Source organism: Coregonus lavaretus, assembly GCF_964263955.1.
Source record: "Coregonus lavaretus genome assembly, chromosome: 33".
Classification (NCBI taxonomy): domain Eukaryota; kingdom Metazoa; phylum Chordata; class Actinopteri; order Salmoniformes; family Salmonidae; genus Coregonus; species Coregonus lavaretus.
The window spans coordinates 25933679-25958303 of NC_140020.1; the positions used below are offsets into that span (position 1 = coordinate 25933679).

General features: G+C 43.8%; 1 protein-coding gene and 1 pseudogene across 2 annotated transcripts; both read left to right on the forward strand.

Moving 5' to 3' along the window:
* The first annotated feature begins 1177 nt into the window (after positions 1-1177).
* Positions 1178-3045, forward strand: LOC311108388 (cytosolic 5'-nucleotidase 1A-like; annotated as a pseudogene). The gene is made up of 5 exons: positions 1178-1195; positions 1415-1543; positions 1821-1943; positions 2161-2348; positions 2677-3045. The product of its transcript is annotated as a cytosolic 5'-nucleotidase 1A-like (transcript).
* A 5713-nt stretch (positions 3046-8758) lies between these two features.
* Positions 8759-24243, forward strand: LOC311108389 (uncharacterized protein; the record flags this gene model as incomplete). Its single annotated transcript, XM_084151022.1, has 9 exons — positions 8759-8777; positions 8964-9021; positions 9149-9296; positions 9424-9703; positions 9900-10129; positions 22616-22745; positions 23023-23145; positions 23363-23550; positions 23875-24243. 9 exons carry the CDS (start codon positions 8759-8761, stop codon positions 24241-24243), a joined length of 1545 nt encoding a protein of 514 aa, XP_084007148.1.
* Positions 24244-24625: the final 382 nt, after the last annotated feature.

A 24625-nucleotide genomic window follows, 5' to 3' on the forward strand; every position in this document is an offset into this window, starting at 1 on the left:
TCCCTCTGTAGGCGGGCTGTAGTTTTCCACTCTAAAACTGCTCTACTGACCTTCAGTTCACACACACACACACATGCATACACACATGCATACACACACACACACACACACACACACATATCCTACTCCCTGCTTTACTCAGTTATTGCCGTTCTCACAATATTCTGCACCATGTTTTCATAACAGTTTCTCCCCTCCCTAAATTGGGAGGCCTCTTTATCTTAGTTTCTCAGTTGTCTTTGTTGTCTGGCCTAACTCTTACTCACATTGCTAAATAGTGGCTCAATGCCATAGCCTTTACTGGTCCTACACTCACACATTTCTAACACATTATACACAGTTTCAGGGTGTAATAATTAGTCATTAATAATTAATCTATCAATCGGAGGGTGAGGGCTAGGGCCATCCCCCCTCAGAAATGTCCGGGAACTTGCAAGTGCCTTGTGGAAGAGTGGGGTAACATCTCACAGCAAGAACTGGCAAATCTGGTGCAGTCCATGAGGAGGAGATGCACCGCAGTACTTAATGCAGCTGGTGGCCACACCAGATACTGACTGTTACTTTTGATTTTGACCCCCCTTTTTTTCAGGGACACATTCCATATCTGCTAGTCACATGTCTGTGGAACTTGTTCAGTTTGTCTCAGTTGTTGACTCTTGTTATGTTCATGCAAATATTTACACATGTTAAGTTTGCTGAAAATAAACGCAGTTGACAGTGAGAGGACGTTTTCTTTATATGTATATTCCGTCTATCTAATAACTCTATATTAAATTCCTTTATTTTTATTTAGGGGATTTGTGTGTTTTTTTTGTATTGTTCGCTATTATTAATATCACTACTGCACTGTTGGCGCTAGAAACATCATTTCGCTACACACACGATAACATCTGCAAAATGTCTATGCGGCCAATAACATTTGAAGGTATGTGTTGATTCAGGAGAACATATATATGACGGGCACTAATTAGCAATATAGGCTAAGTTGCTAGCTTGGCTTTTATAACGTGGAATGTTTAAGCAGACAGAACAGAACAAAAGCAGCACAGAGTGACACCAGCGAAGATGCTGAGACAAACAAAATGGTTAGAGAAGAGGCACAGTTATAGTGGTGAGTTGTCTCCAGTGGTGTTTTTACATATTTGTTTTAAACATGAGCTGGTTAAAAAAGAGGACCATGTCTCGCCAATCACTGGTACAGAAAATGGTTGAGAAATGCTGTACTTTACTGCCAATGTTATGTCAGCACTACTGCCTGTGTGTAGGGTCAGGGTGAAGGGTGCATCAATGGTTGGTGGTATCATGATGGTGGGAGGGATGGTGGTGTACGCAGCGATGTGGATAATGCCAGGGCTGAATTCTTGTCCCAGTCCGCCCCTGTGCATTTATCAGTGCATTTGTGCACACCCTGCAGGCTCTGATGTCTGTGAACGCACGGCTGAGGCAGCTCTACCCGACAGCGAAGAGCTGTTTGACATCGTCCTGATGACTAATAACCACGCCCAGGTCGGAGTGCGCCTCATCAACAGCATCAACCACTACGGTTCGTGGTCGACACGCTCAGCCATGCCTACTACAGTGCTATAAGCAGAGAAATACAATGACCAGTAATTGGAGTAATTATATTTCTATGGTTATAAGACGCGCTTATTGTGAGCTGCATTTCATTGAATGATGGGTATTTTTGACCAAATATGTTTTTAGTGGTTGTATGCATGTTTTGCATGGATGTTAGTGGCAATCTTTGGCTACCAGCCTGATGATACCATCACATTTGTATGGGGTTCTGATACGTTTTTGTTTTTCACTCTACCTGACAGATTTAACCATTGAGAGGTTCTGTATGACGGGAGGGCAAAGCCCCATTGGCTATCTGAAGGCCTATCTGACCAACCTGTACCTCTCCAAGGATGGAGAGAAAGTCATGGAGGCCATTGAGGAGGGTAGTTGAAAATGCTGCTTTCCTTTGTCCTCTAGGGATTAAACTGGTTTAGGTTAGCATGGATGCTAAATTGGTAACAGAGTAAAAAACTGTAGATGTACATTGTGGTAACACTTTTTATAGGTATGATATAGCCTACATATATGATACCGTTGTAATGCATTTTTAAGACTTATGAGCATGTATAAGCCCCTTTTTTATAATGTCTTTATAAATAGGCATTGCAGCAGCGACCATGTTTGCATCTGGAGATGTGGAGAACAAGCTTTCCGACACACAGCTGAAAGTTGCCTTTGACGGGGATGCTGTCCTCTTCTCTGATGAGTCGGAGATCATCGTGAAACAACACGGCCTGGACACGTTCTTTGAGCATGAGAAGGAGTTTGAGAACAAACCTCTTGCACAGGTGTTCATGAGAGTATATGCCTCCTATTTTATGTTAGCTTTTGACATGATTCCAAATGTTCTTTCTTTGGGTAACACTTTATTTGGAGTCTCCCTATAGAGGGTTATAGATGTTCAACTTACTATCAACAAACTTTTTAACTAACACACCCACTTACCCTAATCCTAGACCTTAACAAGTTGTTGCATATCAACCGTGGCTGTTGATAGTTTGAGCATTTAAAGACCATCTATAATAGGGGACTATCCAAATAAACTGGAACCCATTGATGTATTTGCTTTAATAAAAAATGTAATAATACTACGCTAACACTGTCTCATTCACTCAGGGTCCCTTAAAGTGTTTCCTGGAGGCGCTGGGGAAGCTCCAGAGGAAGTTCTACACCAAGAACGAGCGTATGACCTGCCCCATTCGTACCTACCTAGTAACATCCCGCAGCGCAGCCAGCTCAGGGGCCCGCGTCCTCAAGACCCTCAGGAGCTGGGGCCTGGAGATCGACGAGGCCCTGTTCCTAGCCGGGGCCCCTAAAGGGCCCCTCCTGCAGAAGATCCGTCCCCACATCTTCTTTGACCACCAGATGTTCCACATCGAGGGGGCCAAGGAGCTGGGTACTATCGCGGAACACGTGCCTTATGGGATTGGACAGAAGTACCACAAGGAGAAACTTAGTGAGCAGCCTGCCAAAGACACAAAGTAGTGAGCCTCCTAGGGGTGGGAAGGTATCATACATTATGCAAATAGTTAGTTGCGCACAACCCTGTCATCAGCGGTAGGTTTTGTTTTGTGCTGGATTTTGTATTAAAAGTGCCTTTATCAGAATATACTGTAGTAAAAATGTAGTAGTACTCACTTCAGGGATTTTTGCTAGAATAAAACAAGTTTTACAATGTCACCTGATGTTCTCGTTCATAAGGAGAATTTTTTAATGCAATATTCATAATATTCCAGTTGTTAATTACAGAATTAAGTATCTAGTTTTTGTAAGAATGTATGTCATAAAATGTGTTTACATTTCACACACACAGGTGTTTTTTATATCTTTAGAGAAGAACATTTGGTCTCATTTGCTGCAGAGACCAACATGTACACTACCGGTGAAAAGTTTTAGAGCACCTACTCATTCAAGGGTTTTTCTTAATTTTTACTATTTTCTACATTGTAGAATAATAGTGAAGACATCAAAATTATGAAATAACACGTATGGAATCATGTAGTAACCAAAAAAGTGTTAAACAAATCAAATAGCCACCCTTTGCCTTTGTCACAAGAGCTGAGTGTGTATGTGGTGGAGGAATCAAACGTAGGCACACGAAGTCTTGGTCAACAGTCAAATATGTATTGTAAATAGGTAATCCAAAACAGGAAATAATGTCCAACCTCATCAGGGGCAAGGAAACTATAACGCACAAACAAACCCGTGCGTAAAAGAGGGAAAAATGCGCACACAGTGCGGAAACGAAAAACACACGCACGAGCACAAAATCCCAAACAAGAAACGAACACAGCCGACAGGAAATAAACACTCACAACACCTGACCCCAAACACAGAAACTAAATAGGCACATAATCAAACACTAACAAGGGTCAGGTGTACAAACAGACAAAACCAAACAAACACGAAACATCGAACGGTGGCAGCTAGTACTCCGGAGACGACGACCGCCGAAACCTGCCCGAACAAGGAGGAGGGGCAGCCTCGGCCGAAACCGTGACAGCCTTGATGACAGCTTTGCACACTCTTGGCATTCTCTCAACCAGCTTCACCTGGAATGCTTTTCCAACAGTCTTGAAGGAGTTCACACATGCTGAGCACTTGTTGGCTGCTTTTCCTTCACTCTGCCGTCCGACTCATCCCAAACCAGCTCAATTGGGTTGAGGTCGGGGGTTTGTGGAGGCCAGGTAATCTGATGCAGCACTCATCACTCTCCTTCTTGGTAAAAAATATCCCTTACACAGCCTGGAGGTGTGTTGGGTCATTGTCCTGTTGAAAAACAAATGATAGTCCCACTAAGCACAAACCAGATGGGCCATGAAGGCCTGATTCACACAGTCTCCTCTGAACAGTTGATGTTGAGATGTGTCTGTTACTTGAACTCTGAATTATTTATTTGGGCTGCAATTTCTGAGGCTGGTAACTAATGAACTTATCCTCTGCAGCAGAGGTAACTCTGGGTCTTCCTTTCCTGTGGCGGTCCTCATGAGAGCCAGTTGCATCATAGCACTTGAGGGTTTTTGCGACTGCACTTGAAGAAACTTTAAAAGTTCTTGAAATGTTCCATATTGACTGACCTTCATGTCTTAAAGTAATGATGGACTGTCGTTTCTCTTTGCATAATTGAGCTGTTCTTGCCATAATATGGACTTGGTCTTTTACCAAATAGGGCTATCTTCTGTATAGATACCTTGTCACAACACAACTGATTGGCTCAAACGCATTAAGAAGGAAAGAAATTCCACTAATTAACTTTTAAGAAAGCACACCTGTTAATTAAAATGCTTTCCAGGTGACTACCTCATGAAGCTGGTTGAGAGAATGCCAAGAGTGTGCAAAGCTGTCATCAAGGCAAAGGTGGCTATTTGAAGAATCTCAAATATAAAATATATTTTGATTTGTTTAACACTTTTTTGGTTACTACATGATTCCATATGTGTTATTTCATAATTTTGATGTCTTCACCATTATTCTACAATGTAGAAAATAGTAAATCCCTTGAATTAGTAGGTGTTCTAAAACTTTTGACCAGTAGTGTATTTTACAGTTAACTGCCAAAATAATGGAAGCAGATGAGTAAATGAGGGATACAACGTATATTGAAATCAGGCACTGAATGGTTTGATAAGCATGACAACTATGTAAACCATTTGCGATGGCCGTCTCAGTCACCAGATTTCCACCCAATTGGACACTTAAGGGGAGATTCTGGAGCGGCGCCTGAGACGAGTTTTCCACCACCATCAACAAAACACCAAACGATGGAATTTATCGTGGAAGAAGGGTGTCGCGTCCCTCCAATAGAGTTCCAGACACGTGTAGAATCTATGCCAAGGTGCATTGAAGCTGTTCTGGCTCGTGGTGGCCCAACGCGCTATTAAGACATTTTATTTTGGTGTTTCCATTATTTTGACCTGTATATTCTCAACACTCCTGCATCTAGACTTCGGCCAATGCATGTCATGGAATTGCGGTTTATCATAGCTTTGAAATCCTTTGCATAGAGGAACGGCAAGGATATGTGCATAGTGAAGGTATGAAAGGGAGCATTTACAAGGTAGAACGCTAATTGATATGAAAGTGATGCGTTTTGGTTTTCATGCTTAGGCTACCATATAAAATAGGCTTTATTACATTTATTTACACTTAATATTGTCAATGTCGCGTCAATTCAAATCTGGTATCAGGAACAAAAGAGGTCAACACGACTTCTAAGGTATACTAGTTATTTTAATTAATGCAAAAACCTTCAATGGTAAATATGATGTTTCGTATATACGGGCTCTCTGTGATGCCTCGCAGGACACTCCAGAGAACTAACACATTGTTCCAGAAAACAATACCCAAATACTCTGACAGAGGAAGTTTCCCACTTCTCTGCTGGCCAATTAGAGTAAAGACTTGAGCGTGGTTTACACTATCTCAGCCAATCCGTTGATGCAGTGGTTGCTCTCATCTCCTCGACGCCATTTGTTACACACTTAATCCAGGCACAAGATTATCATAACAACCTATCATAGTGAGAAGAGCCAGCTCCCTTAGACATCATTCCCATGTCAAAGGAAGACTCATAGATCACAATGAACTATTATAGTCTAGCATTTGAAGACACAATCCTTATCTTCTCTTCACATCAATCACAGCCTTCCAGGTGTCACAGCCTACATTAGCCCAGTCAAGACTGCATTCTTTCTAAGTTAGTCATCCTATCAGTTTAGAAGAATAATAAATCCCCAATAATATCTATTCCACTTTTTACTATCCATTCATTGTTCTAATACAGGGTTCTTCAATTCCGGTCCTGGAGGGCCGAAACACTTCTGTTTTATATTTCTACCTGGTAGTTAATTGCACTCACCTGGTGTCCCAGGTCTGAATTAGCCCCTGATTAGAAGGAGAGGATGAAAACAGAGGTGTTTCGGCCCTCCAGGACCGGAATTGAAGAACCCTGTTCTAATATATTCGGCTTTCCTATTCCATAAAATAATTACTTTTTAAACGCAATAAACCTCACCTTGCTCTTAAAGCTATATCAAAATCTCAAGCAAGTTAGTTGACCATATCTGCTGTTCCACTTGTAAAATGTTACACGTCCGGCGTTACGCTTACAGTTTAAAGTTGAATATACATAATGCGAAAGGACAGTCTCATGTTGCACATGTAGTGTTTTTCTTTTTAAACTCTAATTTCTATATTTAAGAAGATCAAGTCTGTCTTTTTGTAAACGTTTAACTGAGAATAAAGGGTTTATCGTGTGCATATAGCAGTACGGTTGAAGGGAGGTTGAAAAAGGTTCGAAACAGAATTGAACGGTTGATTTTGTTTTTATGTATTATCAAATCTCACCAATAGATGGGGCTGCTGGCTACAAAATGGCTGAATTGTTTTGTTCACTGTTTTGTGATGTCTACATTGGCCTTTGCGTTAGCATTTTATGCTCTCAAGTGAACTATAACAATCAAATGTAGAAAACTCATTCAGATCCTGGAGTAAAATCTTCCATAAATCAGCCTTGCTCTTCTGAACCAGAGTTGATCAAAAGCCTCTCTTCCATGCACTTGCAGGTACGCCCCACAGGAGAGCACTGTCATTCACACTATTTAGTGTACATGAGGTATCTTTCTGCCTGTTGGGCAACGGACTGCATCTCCATGAGCTGGGCCCAGTCTGCAGTTGCCATGGATACTCTGGGTGCTGACACTAGGAGGACTGAGTAGCCACTGCTTGTTTAAGACACTATTCATAACAAAGGATTAGAGGCACAAAGTACCCCCACTGCGTTATATGAGATACACCTCATCCTCATCACACAGGCACTATAATTAGCTGTACGTGGGTGTTTGCTTGTGTGAAGGTGGGGATCATGGTGTTAATTCTGTAAATTCTCAAACCATTTTACTTTGTAAAATAGGTAATTCACCTCATCCACTACCAATATGTACTTACCTATGCAACAGATGGTTGATTGTGGTTGTTGCTCTACTACTGTAGATGTCTGGGATTGACCTGTATGTGTTTGTGTTTTCCAGAATGAGTTCAAGGCCAAGAACATCAAGAAGAAGCAGAAGGTGAGCATTATAATGTCTGTGGATGAAAACAGAAGGTAAGGGGGGGTCTCAATGATAGGAGACGGATTGGAGCGTGTGGCTATGTGGGGTTTATTTAGGATCATCTTTGAAGAGGTAGGGTTTGCATGAACATTATCTGTTGGTGATAAGTGTGTGTCAGGATGGGATGGGGATGTTTTGGTGTCTACAGGGATGTCAACAGCAGCAGCAGCACTTGACTGTATCGTGCTTCCAGGGGGCTAGCATGTGGCACATCTTTAGGCTGTGTTACATAGGACTGACACACACACAGTGATACGGCTTCTTCTTGCCAACAGGAAACTGTGATATGATAATGACATGTATTGAGGTCAGCTGGCCCCGTTCCTTACGAGAAGGAGCAGGATGAATCCCACAGCAGCAACATTATCCAGGTCACCAACCGAAATCTGGGAGGGGCCTAAAATACTGTAATTCAACCAAATGACTATCAACTCACTGTAACTTATTGTAGGTCTATTTATAGAGGAACTTATTTAGTTGTTTAGTGATAACGTTTTTATAAGACATTGGCCTATAAGACAGAGTTGAAAGCAGATGTTCATCAAGGACTCTACTATAGACTTCTATTTCCTTACAAAATAGTGTAACAAATATGGTTCTGTGCATATATAAAAGCTATATGTATTGAGTTTCAGTTGATTTTAGAATGGCTTTACTTTTCAGCAGTGCAAATGTTAGTGTTACATTAGGCCCTGTGGTTTCTTGTGTCATGATTCTATCATTGGACATAATAATCCTCATAGGATTGTAGCCTACATATTACTTATTCAATCTCAATTCAACATGATATGGAATTATATGGAACTATGTATTTATTATGTCACAATCAATAGAAGTCTCTGGTTGCTATGACGTTGTTAACCTAGATTAACTATTAGTTATGTAGTCATGATTATGACTCAATAATATGTCATAATACTGAGCAATACCGCTGCTTTTCCATCCATAGAAATTGAATCTCATTCTAGTTCTGTGGATCCATCATTCAGGCACAAGACAAAAAGTTGCCTGAAGGCTGTGTATCATTGTATTGTTGACCCAGACGGAGTGCACTTCACAAGGATTGTCTTTATCTGAGAAAGCTAACCATGGATAACTCTCCTGGAGGTAAGCACTGATTGGGCTGATGTAAGGTTGCATAATTCTGGTAACTTTCCCAAAAGTCCCCTATGAACGACTACCAATGGAGCAAGGATTGACTTCATTTGTACAGTCCAATAGTCATGGTGTGCAGAATGTGTCATTGCTGAACCAAGGCTTTGTCCTCTAATCTTCCTTGCATTCTTTCTTTAGTGAACCAGGAGCAGGGAGACATACCAATGATCCCATTGGTCCATGAGCCCATGTCAGGGTAAGGGTTTTCTATGTAACACAATGTAACATCTGCACAGAGGTGCATTCTTAAAGAAATGGGAATTGGGGGACAAAGAATCCTAAAGATGGTCCAATGGGCATGGTGTGAAATCTCTTTATCTCAGTCTGATAAACGTCCTGATGACTGCTAAGGATGAGATGCAGTGGGCCCAGAACCAGGTGAACAACTTGCAGCAGTCAATGGACCACATGCAGGGGCAGCTGAATTCCATGCAGGGGAAGTTTATTGAGTTGCAGAGTGCCCTCTCTCAGGTAGTAGATTAGTCTCAGCAAGAGTAGAATGATTCATGTGTAATCATGATGATTAATGATGATGGCTGGAATGATAATGGTAATTCTAATGTCTTTGTAACTCCTATACTCCACCTGCACTGGATAGCTCCTTGATGACATGCCTGTGGTACCTGAAAGGGAGGGGATCCAACCGACAAACATCATCCCTGTGCAGAGGGAGGGGATCCTCCCGACAGGCATCATCCAGAGGGAGGATCCCAACAAGAACCAATCATTCCAACAAGGCATCATCCCAACACAAACCAATGGAATGGAACAGATGGAATGGCATGGACCACCTTCACCTCCCATCATCCCCATAGTGGGATCCTGGGATGCTGGAGTGAATGCTCCACGTTGTGGACATTTCTATGCCAGGAGAAAAGGTAATAAGAAAAGCCTTATCTTATGAGTGTGTTGTCTAAATGTCTACGTGAAACAGATTTAACTCTAGGAATCCATGTGCCTGTAGTCTGGTTGTGTTTGGGTTGTAACAAAGTATCATTTCAAGACACACTGTCAGTTAGTGATTGTTCTGTACTGTGATGAGCAGAGTGGCTTGACTTCTCCCACTTGTCACAGATATCCGGAGTAGATATGTGGCGGATCCTGCTTTAATGACCATCACCAAGCCGGAACACTCCGAGGCCAACCCTCAGAGCCAGACTGGCAACTGGCTGGCGGCTGAACCTCAGCCCCCAGCACCCCCAGTACAGAAAACACCAAACAGTGGAGGCTGGCTCAGCTGGTTCTTCTGTGAAAAGAAAAAGGTTCCTCAGATGACAACGATACCAGATGACAAGCCTAGTTCTGTAAGTAACCTGTTATGTATATTCTATATAGAGACACTCTAGTGGATTCATCTATTTCTCAGTGGCTTGATTCACATTGATGGGTTGACACAAGTCCCATGCCCAAGGCTGAGGTATTCACTTTAATTCACGTCAGTAAAGCAGTGGATGACCATTGTATTTCAACTGTAAGAATGTTACTAATACATTTGCAAATTTGTTGATATGTTTTCCAGAATAAGCCTGTTCTACCTCCTCCCCCGATGGGGATGTATCTAGGGAACTCTAGTCTCCCCAAAGGAGTGAATCCTTACTCCATGAAAGCAGGTGAATAGTGCTTTAGACTACATGAGGTTTAACTCCAAGACTATACCAGCCAATGATAGCCCTCTCTGATGATCTCCTGCTAACACCTTTCCTTCTAACAGCAGGTCTAGGGGGCAGGTATCCCAAGCTATTGAACCCTGGTGGGATCACCACAACGCCTCCATACCAGGGACCTGGATCGCTCCCTGCCCAGCACACAACACTCATGGCACCAATGGCTGTGCCATTCGATGTTTAAAGGCAGAAACTTGCCCAAGGCACTCTATCCTATTGAGGTTTGACACTGAACAATCCTTCCGCAATGTATTAATTGAGTTAGCTTTACTTTACAGCAACACCTGGCTGAAGTAGCAGTGATGTTTAAGCTATTTATTTTTGTCTCACAGGTCATTTTCCAGGAGGGATCATTTGATATTTCAGCATTTTTAAAAGACAAAAAAAAGCATAAAAAAGTTATTAAAAGACTCTGTATGTTCACATAGCTTTGATATGTTTTCTGGCATCCTTTACAAGTCCATCGCTTGTGCATTTCTCTATGTTACATACTATACAGATGGCTGTATTATTTATACATATATTTCCCAAATATATAAAAAAAGATATTTCATTTATCTATTTCATAAACATAAGATCAAATGCAATTATAGTGCATATATTTAAATATATTACTTTACTGCAGGCCTGGCGTTGTGGGCGGGCCTTAGGGAGCCATGCTCGCCCTACCATACATTTACATTTACATTTTAGTCATTTAGCAGACGCTCTTATCCAGAGCGACTTACAGTTAGCACATACATTATTTTATCGAACACACAACCCTGGCGTTGCAAACGCCATGCTCTACCAACTGAGCTACATCCCCTGCCGGCTCCACCTCCTTGCCTGTGTAAATAAAATACATGGTTGAATGAAATTTTGCATGACTAATGTTTTTGTTGTTGTTGCTATAACATGCTATGATATGATATGATATTTGGTTAAATTAAATATGGCTCAAGTAATTAAGACTGACAGGGTTTTAGACCTATCATAAATGCATCATGAAGCGTGTGTCTCTTTTTGCTGATTCAAATGAATAGTGGGTGGAGCGTTATGTAGACAGCCTCGTGATCGTTCGGAATGTCATGTTCAAGAGTAGGCTACCTTAACTTGTTTGTTCATCGTGGTCAAAATGGATATTAGAAATTGGTTTGCTAAAAAGAATGCCTCATCTGCTGCAACAAGTAGTCTTAAAACAGCCGGCCACAACACAGCAATGATATGGAATAATTTACTCTTTATTGTATTGATATGACATAGACATTGTCAACGGATTCCTTTGTATATGTTGAAATAAGCTGATCTTTGTATTTAAAGCAGTAGCTTTTTATGTTATTTTTATTGTAGTGTGGAAGCAATGAATTTCATCATATAGGCTAATTTGAGAAGAATTTGTAAAACTATTATTTGACACAAGTGGTGGTGATCTGTTCAAAATGACCATAATGTGACTATTTCACGAATGGCCATGAGCGCACAAGTTGGTTAAAAAGGTACGCTACAGTAGGCCAATTTTACAGAAAAATCAGAGTGATTATTGTTATATAGAGGCAATTCTGTTTTGAATGCTTCCCAATCTACTTAATTACTGTCATGAATTCATCTTGCCTTGGTCTGCAAATGCGATCAAAGAGTTGCATTAGCCTATTATAAAGGCGATTTAAGCAGCTGTGGTGAGTGTTAGTAAAAGCATTCTAATTTAATTTACATTTCAGTGTATTTCCTATGTCATGTAGGTAGTAGGCCATGCATAATACAAATATACGGAGCTGTCCATGGTGCTGAAGTTAGAGATCAATGTACCGGTAATGCCGAAGCCAGTAGGCAGCAAGCCACGTCAACAGGTGGAACGTGGACATGGGTAGGCTTATGCATGTTGTGCATAAGCCTACCCAGTTTTACATCTCAATAAAGTAAGCGGTTGGCACTTGGCACATACCTGAAAAAAAGAATGACTTAGCCCTAGAGATGAGAGGGAAAGTGTCCTAGTAGTGTTCCCATATCTCCTATTAATTCGCTGACAAAATATTATCATTAACTGCTCTTGAGTGTGAGGATACAGTGGTGAGGATGATTGCTTTTGTGTCTCAGGGTTGGAGATTTATCTTATCTATCACACAATATTTGTTGCTCAGAATGTTTGGCTCCCAAATAACACCAGCCTGTGGTGGAGTGGTCATTAGGACAGACAGAGAGAGAGAGAGACCTTAGACCTTCTGTCTGAGGACCAACTAGGGTCACCCAGCCACAGACTTGCGGGATCCCCCCCCCCACATCCACACCCCCACCCCAACCAATCAATACCCCCCCAAACCAACCATGCCCACATCCCATATAGGCCCCCTCAGATCAGACCTATGCCCCTCCTGCCCACCCCACGCCCCCCACTCCCGCAAAGAGGGCCTCAACATAAAAGTCACACATACGCCCAGGCCGTGAGCAGGCAAACAGGCCCAACCCCCACGCTTACACTAGCCCAAGATAATGGAATGTATCAGATGCTCAGCAGGCTCTGCTCACACTTACTGGTCTGAGGCCAAAACACACGACTAACAACATTGGACACTTTATGGAACACAAATCCTTCACTATCTCGTCCTGGAGTATCCAAGGCCTGAGGTCATCTGCCTTTGGCCTAAAGATCAGGAACCTGGACTTTACCAAATAAATCAGAAATACAGACATTGTCATCCTACAAGAAACATGGTATAGAGGTGATGGACCCACTGGTTGCCCTCTAGGTTACAGAGAGCTGGTAGTCCCATCCACCAAACTAGCAGGAGTAAAACAGGGAAGGGACTCAGGGGGTATGCTAATTTGGTATAACTCACTCTATAAAAATAAATAAAAACAGGAACATTTTACATTTGGCTAGAAATTCAAAAGGAAATGATCTCAACAGAGATAAATGTCCTCCTGTGTGGTACCTATATCCCCCCACTAGAATCCCCATACTTTAATGAAGACAGCTTCTCCATCCTAGAGGGGGAGATCAATCATTTCCAGGCCCAGGGACATGTACAGTGCCTTGCAAAAGTATTTATCCCCCTTGGCGTTTTTCCTATTTTGTTGAATTACAGCCTGTAATTTAAATGGATTTTTATTTGGATTTCATGTAATGGACATACACAAAATAGTCCAAATTGGTGAAGTGAAATGAATAAAATAACTTTGCTATGAAGCCCCTAAATAAGATCTGGTGCAACCAATTACCTTCAGAAGTCACATAATTAGTTAAATAAAGTCCACCTGTGTGCAATCTAAGTGTCACATGATCTGTCACATGATTTCAGTGTATATATACACCTGTTCTGAAAGGCCCCAGAGTCTGCAAAACCACTAAGCAAGGGGCACCACCAAGCAAGCGGCACCATGAAGACCAAGGAGCTCTCCAAACAGGTCAGGGACAAAGTTGTGGAGAAGTACAGATCAGGGTTGGGTTATAAATAAATATCAGAAACTTTGAACATCCCACGGAGCACCATTAAATCCATTATTAAAAAATGGAAAGGATATGGCACCACAACAAACCTGCCAAGAGAGGGCCGCCCACCAAAACTCATGGACCAGGCAAGGAGGGCATTAATCAGAGAGGCAACAAAGAGACCAAAGATAACCCTGGAGGAGCTGCAAAGCTCCACAGTGGAGATTGGGGTATCTGTCCATAGGACCACTTTAAGCCGTACACTCCACAGAGCTGGGCTTTATGGAAGAGTGGCCAGAAAAAATCCATTGCTTAAAGAAAAAAATAAGCAAACACGTTTGGTGTTCGCCAAAAGGCATGTGGGAGACTCCCCAAACATATGGAAGAAGGTACTCTGGTCAGATGAGACTAAAATTGAGCTTTTTGGCCATCAAGGAAAACGCTATGTATGGTGCAAACCCAACACCTCTCATCACCCCGAGAACACCATCCCCACAGTGAAGCATGGTGGTGGCAGCATCATGCTGTGGGGATATTTTTCATCGGCAGGGACTGGGAAACTGGTCAGAATTGAAGGAATGATGGATGGCGCTAAATACAGGGAAATTCTTGAGGGAAACCTGTTTCAGTCTTCCAGAGATTTGAGACTGGGACGGAGGTTCACCTTCCAGCAGGACAATGACCCTAAGCATACTGCTAAAGCAACACTTGAGTGGTTTAAGGGGGAAACATTTAAATGTCTTAGAATGGCCTAGTCAAAGCCCAGACCTCAATCCAATTGAGAATCTGTGGTATAAAGATTGCTGTACACCAGCGGAACCCATCCAACTTGAAGGAGCTGGAGCAGTTTTGCCTAGAAGAATGGGCAAAAGTCCCAGTGGCTAGATGTGCCAAGCTTATAGAGACATACCCCAAGAGACTTGCAGCTGTAATTGCTGCAAAAGGTGGCTCTACAAAGTATTGACTTTGGGGGGGGGTGAATAGTTATGCACACTCAAGTTTTGTGTTTTTTTGTCTTATTTCTTGTTTGTTTCACCCAAAAAAAATATTTTGCATCTTCAAAGTGGTAGACATATTATGTAAATCAAATTATACAAACCCCCCAAAAATCCATTTTAATTCCAGGTTGTAAGGCAACAAAATAGGAAAAATGCCAAGGGGGGTGAATACTTTCGCAAGCCACTGTTCTAGTCTGTGGTGACCTAAATGCTAGAACTGGACAAGAACCTGACACCCTCAGCACACAGGGGGACAAAGACCTACCAGGAGGTGACAGCACCCCTCCCCATATGTCCCCCTAGACACAACTACGTCAACATAACCAACAAAAACGGGTCACAACTCCTGCAGCTCTGTCTCACACTGGGTATGTACATAGTCAATGGTAGGCTTCGAGGGGACTCCTACGGTAGGTATACCTATAACCCATCTCTTGGCAGTAGTACTGTAGACTACTTTATCACCAACCTCAACCCAGAGTCTCTCGGAGCATTCACAGTCAGCCCACCGACACCCCTATCAGATCACAGCAAAATCATAATCTACTTGAATGGAGCAATAATCAACCATGAGGCATCGAAGCTGAACGAACTGCATACTATTAAGAAATGCTATAGATGGAAGGAGGGTAGTGTAGAAACCTACCAAAAAACTATTGGCCAACAACACATCCAATCCCTCCTAGACAAAATGTTTTCCTTCAATAGTGAAGGTGTAAACTTAGGAACAGTAGGAAGCCTGAACAATATATTTGACCTATCAGCTGACATATTAAATTAAAATTCCGGCAGAAAACCTAAGACAACTAACAACAATGAGAAATGGTTTGATGAAGAATGTAAAAACCTAATAAAGAAATTGAGAAACCTATCCAACCAAAAACACAGAGAACCAGAAAACTTTAGCTTACGCCTTCACTATGGTGAAACACTAAAACAATACAGAAATACACTAAGAAAAAAGAAGGACCAGCATGACAGAAAACAGCTCATTGTGATTGAAGAATCCATAGAATCAAATCACTTCTGGGAAAATTGGAACACACTAAACAAACAACAACATGAAGAGCTATCTATCCAATATGAAGATGTATTGATAAACCACTTCTCCAACCTTTTTGGCCATATAACAAAGAACCAGGTGCAAAAACATATACATGATCATTTACTAAACTTAGAATAAGTTATTAAAGACTACCAGAACCCACTGGATTCTCCAATTACATTGGATGAGCTACAGTGTCACGATCGTCTAGGAGTGAAGGAGACCAAAGCGCAGCGCGTTGAACGAACATGACTTTAATTGAAAAAAGCACCGAAATACAAAACAAAAGACGACTCGTGAAGTCCACAGTACAACGACTGAAACACGGAACAATAACCCACAATGCCCACAGGAAAACATGCAGTATAAATATGGCTCCCAATCAGAGATAACGAGCCGACAGCTGACACTCGTTACCTCCGATTGGGAGTCAATGACCAAACCTAGAAATAAACGTGACAGAAATGCAAACATAGAAAATCACCCAAAACCCAACAAAACACAATACACCCTGGCTCAAATACAAAAGTCCCGGAGCCAGAGTGTTACAGTACCCCCCCCTAAAGGTGCGCACTCCGGGCGCACCAGCATACAGTCTAGGGGAGGGTCTGGGTGGGCGTCTGTCCACGGTGGCGGTTCTGGCCCTGGTCGTGGTCCCCACCCCACCTTAGTCACCACCCGCTTCCCTAGCCTCCTCCACATGACCACCCCCCAATTAAACCCCACTGGATTAAGGGGCGGCACCGGACTAAGGGACAGTACCTGACTAAGGGGCGGATCCTGGCTGGCTGGCTCTGGCGGATCCTGGCTGGACGGCTCATGGCAGGCTGAAGGATCTGGCTGCTCATGGCTGGCTGACGGATCTGGCTGCTCATGGCTGGCCGACGGATCTGGCTGCTCATGGCTGGCCGACGGATCTGGCTGCTCATGGCTGGCCGACGGATCTGGCTGCTCATGGCTGGCCGACGGATCTGGCTGCTCATGGCTGGCCGACGGATCTGGCTGCTCATGGCTGGCGGAAGGCTCTGGCTGATCCTGTCTGGCGGAAGGCTCTGTCTGATCCTGTCTGGCGGAAGGCTCTGGCTGATCCTGTCTGGCAGAAGGCTCTGGCTGATCCTGTCTGGCAGAAGGCTCTGGCTGATCCTGTCTGGCGGAAGGCTCTGGCTGATCCTGTCTGGCGGAAGGCTCTAGCGGCTCTGGTCTGGCGGACGGCTCTGATGGCTCATGGCAGACGGGCGGCTTTGCAGGCTTTAGGCAGACGGGCAGTTCAGGCCCCGTTGGGCAGACGGCAGACTCTGGCCGTCTGAGGCGCACCGTAGACTTAGTGCGGGTGGCCGGAACAGGCCGGACCGGGCTTGCGACGCGCACCGTAGTCTTGGTGCGGGTGGCAGGAACAGGCCGGGTCGGGCTGGCGACGCGCACCGTAGTCTTGGTGCGGGTGGCAGGAACAGGCCGGGTCGGGCTGGCGACGCGCACCGTAGTCTTGGTGCGGGTGGCAGGAACAGGCCGGACCGGGCTGGCGACGCGCACCGTAGACTTGGTGCGGGTGGCAGGAACAGGCCGGACCGGGCTGGCGACGCACACCGTAGACCTGGTGCGGGTGGCAGGAACAGGCCGGACCGTGCTGGCGACGCGCACCGTAGACTTGGTGCGGGTGGCAGGAACAGGCCGGACCGGGCTGGCGACGCACACCGTAGACCTGGTGCGGGTGGCAGGAACAGGCCGGACCGGGCTGTGGAGACGGATAGGAGGCCTGGAGCGAACAGCGGACACCACCCGTCCTGGCTGAATGCCTACCCTCACACACTCTGTGTGAGGCATCAGCACAGGACGTACAGGGCGGTGTACCCCTGGCCTGGTGGCCTCCTGGATACTCCCCCTTTTCTCCTCCGTCAGCCCCGTCGTCCATGCCGTGTGCCCCCCCCTAAAAATGTTCTGGGGTTGACACACGACCCTCCGACGATGGCCCTGCTGCCGCCGTTGCTCCTCTCTCGCCAGGGCCTTGATCCTTCCCCAAGGTCCCTTGCCTCCGAGCATGTCCTCCCAGGACCACGATGTGCCCACCTGGGCCATCGCCAGCCTCTCCATCTCCTTGCCCGGTGCCTCCTCCCATGTCCAGTCTCCCTGCTCCTGGACACGCTGCTTGGTCTTTCTTTGGTGGGTTATTCTGTCACGATCGTCTAGGAGTGAAGGAGACCAAAGCGCAGCGCGTTGAACGAACATGACTTTAATTGAAAAAAGCACCGAAATACAAAACAAAAGACGACTCGTGAAGTCCACAGTACAACGACTGAAACACGGAACAATAACCCACAATGCCCACAGGAAAACATGCAGTATAAATATGGCTCCCAATCAGAGATAACGAGCCGACAGCTGACACTCGTTACCTCCGATTGGGAGTCAATGACCAAACCTAGAAATAAACGTGACAGAAATGCAAACATAGAAAATCACCCAAAACCCAACAAAACACAATACACCCTGGCTCAAATACAAAAGTCCCGGAGCCAGAGTGTTACATACAGGACAAAATACAACTTATTTTTCAGTGACAACACGTTTGTGGCGTCCTTGGAGACGCAGATAGCTAATTAGCACGGGTAGTCGACTCTGTCTTCCGTCTGTTGTCTGTAAACAAGCTCTGTAAAATGGAAATATGTCCATGTGGGGGAGTCTTAACCCTATAAAGGTGTTTTAGGAATTTAACCTTAACATTTTTATAATAATAATAATTCTTGCTGATATGAAATATACGTTCTTTGTTTCCAAAGCCGTACCGCAAGCGATCCGTGCTAACGTTTAGAGCTAGCATCAGGGCTGTAAACAACTCCCACAGCCAGAAGATACTATTGTCAATAGGCACTAAAGGTTATTAGTGTCTATGAATGGGCTGGGATTGCCTTACAACTATATATACATTCCTTATTGTAGGTGAAGGAGAAACCTCACTCAATATTGCCATTGTCTTTAGGCCTAGCTGAAATGTGTGTAATGCATCCAGAATAGGTTTTTGCTCAGAATTACAATAGCCAATGTTGTTTACCACTGTTACCATCTACGCATGGATGCCATTGTGGCAGGTTAATCTGGTTCTTCTACTATAATGGTATGCAGCCACAGGAGTCAAAATTATATGACCATTAGACCATGTTTGAATCAATAGCTGAATGACAAATGTTTAACTCGAGGGAAGACCTCTTGTAATAACATTTATAGTTGGGTGGATTTCTGTTGGGTGGATTGTTGCACAATTGCTGTTATACTAATCTATAATGAGCCTTTTAGCTAATCAGTGGGCAAGGCCAGCCCCCCTGCCAAGATGGGCCAGCCTGTTTTTCTCAGGCTGAGGTCACGCAAACTCATATTCAAAGTGAAACAGGGCTTCAGCAAAGATACTTGTTCTGACACTGTCATCAGTTACAGACAACATCATGGATTGTAAAAAACTGAAAGGATGGGTGTCACTGCTTATAAACTTGGAGCACATTCCACTTTGTCATATTTTTTTGGGCAGCTAAAACCATGATTTGGACAAACAGTAAAGTGCATTAGCCTCACGATTCCTGTAATGAAACTGAGCACCCTGACCCTGTGCCTGTTTCACAGGGACCTGCTGCTGTAATGAGCAAGCCACTCTCCTCTTCCCCCATGCGCTTGAGAGAGAAATGTGGTCTAATCGTTTAACATTTCAAAATGCAATTGCGGGAAATCACCGCTTTGGAAGTTTAGTCTCTTTGTCCCGTTTGAAGAGTGGAGGGCCTCAGCTTTCTCAATAGTCAGCTCAATAGTTTTACAACCAAGATATTTGATATGGCTTTGAGATATGGAGCGGCGCGCGGCGAAATGCACACCGGCCTTTGCGAGGGTATAGGCCGATAGGTCTCATGGGTAGTAGCCTACAACTGCAACATGTTTTTAGGACATAAAATGTACTGTTGGTTGAATACATGGCTACTAGCAGTGGGTATTATATTTAGAGTTATCGATCTAGTTAATGTGTTTTGAGTTTCCACTTCCTCGTGTTGTACCCCAAATTAATTAGCCTAATGATATTTGAGGTGCACATAAAGATGTATCTCTATTGAACAAAAAAATTCTGGAGTCCTATTTTGACAGTAAAATATAGCAAATATAGTCTTAATTGTCATCCCATAATTCATGACAATCACTGGGTTAGGTTAAATGTATTGAGTCATGCATTCCTGCTTGTACGTGTTAGATGAAACAACTTAGTCTGTCTATTTATTACACTTCTTAATAAAGCACTATGAATGACTTCATAAAATGATTACTCGTAATTTGGGGGGCTGGTGCCAACAACTGTAAAAGTTAGTAGCACCAGTGACACCAGGGGAAAATGTTAGCCTGGAGCCCTGTAATAGTAATTGACCTAGAGACTGCTGCCCTATGTACATAGTCATTGAACACTGGTCACTTTAATAATATTTACATACTGTTTTACCTACTTTGTGTGTATGCTGTATTCTAGTCAAGGCTCATCCTATATAACTACTGCTGTACACACCTTTTCTATTCATACATTTTCCATTATGTCTATACACACCATCATATAAACTCAGCAAAAAAAGAAATGTCCCTTTTTCAGGACCCTGTCTTTCAAAGATAATTTGTAAAAATCCAAATAACTTCACAGATCTCAATTGTAAAGGGTTTAAACACTGTTTCGCATGCTTGTTCAATGAACCATAAACAATTAATGAACATGCACGTGTGGAACGGTCGTTAAGACACTAACAGCTTACAGACGGTAGGCAATTAAGGTCACAGTTATGAAAACTTAGGACACTAAAGAGGCCTTTCTACTGACCTGCTCATCTGCGTGAACGTGCCTTAGACATGCTGCAAGGAGGCATGAGGACTGCCGATGTGGCCAGGGCAATAAATTGCAATGTCCGTACTGTGAGACGCCTAAGACGGCGCTACAGGGAGACAGGACAGACAGCTGATCGTCCTCGCAGTGGCAGACCACGTGTAACAACACCTGCACAGGATCGGTACATCCGAACATCACACCTGCGGGACAGGTACAGGATGGCAACAACAACTGCCCGAGTTACACCAGGAACGCACAATCCCTCCATCAGTGCTCAGACTTTCCGCAATAGGCTGAGAGAGGCTGGACTGAGGGCTTGTAGGCCTGTTGTAAGGCAGGTCCTCACCAGACATCACCGGCAACAACGTCGCCTATGGGCACAAACCCACCGTCGGGACTGGCAAAAAGTGCTCTTCACTGACGAGTCGCGGTTTTGTCTCACCAGGGGTGATGGTCGGATTCGCGTTTATCGTCGAAGGAATGAGCGTTACACCGAGGCCTGTACTCTGGAGCGGGATCAATTTGGAGGTGGAGGGTTCGTCATGGTCTGGGGCGGTGTGTCACAGCATCGTCGGAATGAGCTTGTTGTCATTGCAGGCAATCTCAACGCTGTGCGTTACAGGGAAGACATCCTCCTCCCTCATGTGGTACCCTTTCTGCAGGCTCATCCTGACATGACCCTCCAGCATGACAATGCCACCAGCCATACTGCTCGTGATTTCCTGCAAGACAGGAATGTCAGTGTTCTTCCATTGCCAACGAAGAGCCCAGATCTCAAACCCATTGAGCACGTCTGGGACCTGTTGGATCGGAGGGTGAGTGCTAGGGCCATCCCCCCTCAGAAATGTCCGGGAACTTGCAGGTGCCTTGTGGAAGAGTGGGGTAACATCTCACAGCATGAACTGGCAAATCTGGTGCAGTCCATGAGGAGGAGATGCACCGCAGTACTTAATGCAGCTGGTGGCCACACCAGACTGTTACTTTTGATTTTGACCCCCCTTTTGTTCAGGGACACATTATTCCATTTCTGCTAGTCACATGTCTGTGGAACTTGTTCAGTTTGTCTCAGTTGTTGAATCTTGTTATGTTCATGCAAATATTTACACATGTTAAGTTTGCTGAAAATAAACGCAGTTGACAATGAGAGGACGTTTTCTTTATATGTATATTCCGTCTATCTAATAACTCTATATTAAATTCCTTTATTTTTATTTAGGGGATTTGTGTGGTTTTTTGTATTGTTCGCTATTATTAATATCACTACTGCACTGTTGGCGCTAGAAACATCATTTCGCTACACCCACGATAACATCTGCAAAATGTCTATGCGGCCAATAACATTTGAAGGTATGTGTTGATTCAGGAGAACATATATATGACGGGCACTAATTAGCAATATAGGCTAAGTTGCTAGCTTGGCTTTTATAACGTGGAATGTTTAAGCAGACAGAACAGAACAAAAGCAGCACTGAGTGACACCAGCGAAGATGCTGAGACAAACAAAATGGTTAGAGAAGAGGCACAGTTATAGTGGTGAGTTGTCTCCAGTGGTGTTTTTACGTATTTGTTTTAAACATGAGCTGGTTAAAAAAAGAGGACCATGTCTCGCCAATCACTGGTACAGAAAATGGTTGAGAAATGCTGTACTTTACTGCCAATGTTATGTCAGCACTACTGCCTGTGTGTAGGGTCAGGGTGAAGGGTGCATCTATGGTTGGTGGTATCATGATGGTGGGAGGGATGGTGGTGTACGCAGCGATGTGGATAATGCCAGGGCTGAATTCTTGTCCCAGTCCGCCCCTGTGCATTTATCAGTGCATTTGTGCACACCCTGCAGGCTCTGATGTCTGTGAACGCACGGCTGAGGCAGCTCTACCCCGACAGCGAAGAGCTGTTTGACATCGTCCTGATGACTAATAACCACGCCCAGGTCGGAGTGCGCCTCATCAACAGCATCAACCACTACGGTTCGTGGTCGACATGCTCAGCCATGCCTACTACAGTGCTATAAGCAGAGAAATACAATGACCAGTAATTGGAGTAATTATATTTCTATGGTTATAAGACGCGCTTATTGTGAGCTGCATTTCATTGAATGATGGGTATTTTTGACCAAATATGTTTTTAGTGGTTGTATGCATGTTTTGCATGGATGTTAGTGGCAATCTTTGGCTACCAGCCTGATGATACCATCACATTTGTATGGGGTTCTGATACGTTTTTGTTTTTCACTCTACCTGACAGATTTAACCATTGAGAGGTTCTGTATGACGGGAGGGCAAAGCCCCATTGGCTATCTGAAGGCCTATCTGACCAACCTGTACCTCTCCAAGGATGGAGAGAAAGTCATGGAGGCCATTGAGGAGGGTAGTTGAAAATGCTGCTTTCCTTTGTCCTCTAGGGATTAAACTGGTTTAGGTTAGCATGGATGCTAAATTGGTAACAGAGTAAAAAACTGTAGATGTACATTGTGGTAACACTTTTTATAGGTATGATATAGCCTACATATATGATACCGTTGTAATGCATTTTTAAGACTTATGAGCATGTATAAGCCCCTTTTTTATAATGTCTTTATAAATAGGCATTGCAGCAGCGACCATGTTTGCATCTGGAGATGTGGAGAACAAGCTTTCCGACACACAGCTGAAAGTTGCCTTTGACGGGGATGCTGTCCTCTTCTCTGATGAGTCGGAGATCATCGTGAAACAACACGGCCTGGACACGTTCTTTGAGCATGAGAAGGAGTTTGAGAACAAACCTCTTGCACAGGTGTTCATGAGAGTATATGCCTCCTATTTTATGTTAGCTTTTGACATGATTCCAAATGTTCTTTCTTTGGGTAATACTTTATTTGGAGTCTCCCTATAGAGGGTTATAGATGTTCAACTTACTATCAACAAACTTTTTAACTAACACACCCACTTACCCTAATCCTTAACAAGTTGTTGCATATCATCCGTGGCTGTTGATAGTTTGAGCATTTAAAGACCATCTATAATAGGGGACTATCCAAATAAACTGGAACCCATTGATGTATTTGCTTTAATAAAAAATGTAATAATACTATGCTAACCCTATGTCTCATTCACTCAGGGTCCCTTAAAGTGTTTCCTGGAGGCGCTTGGTAAGCTCCAGAGGAAGTTCTACGCCAAGAACGAGCGTATGACCTGCCCCATTCGTACCTACCTAGTAACATCCCGCAGCGCAGCCAGCTCAGGGGCCCGCGTCCTCAAGACCCTCAGGAGCTGGGGCCTGGAGATCGACGAGGCCCTGTTCCTAGCCGGGGCCCCTAAAGGGCCCCTCCTGCAGAAGATCCGTCCCCACATCTTCTTTGATGACCAGATGTTCCACATCGAGGGGGCCAAGGAGCTGGGTACTATCGCGGCACACGTGCCTTATGGGATTGGACAGAAGTACCACAAGGAGAAACTTAGTGAGCAGCCTGCCAAAGACACAAAGTAGTGAGCCTCCTAGGGGTGGGAAGGTATCATACATTATGCAAATAGTTAGTTGCGCACAACCCTGTCATCAGCGGTAGGTTTTGTTTTGTGCTGGATTTTGTATTAAAAGTGCCTTTATCAGAATATACTGTAATAAAAATGTAGTAGTACTCACTTCAGGGATTTTTGCTAGAATAAAACAAGTTTTACAATGTCACCTGATGTTCTCGTTCATAAGGAGAATACTTTAATGCAATATTCATCATATTCCAGTTGTTAATTACAGAATTATCTATCTAGTTTTTGCAAGAATGTATGTGTTCACATTTCACACACACAAGTGTTTTTTATATCTTTAGAGAAGAACATTTGGTCTCATTTGCTGCAGAGACCAACATGTACAC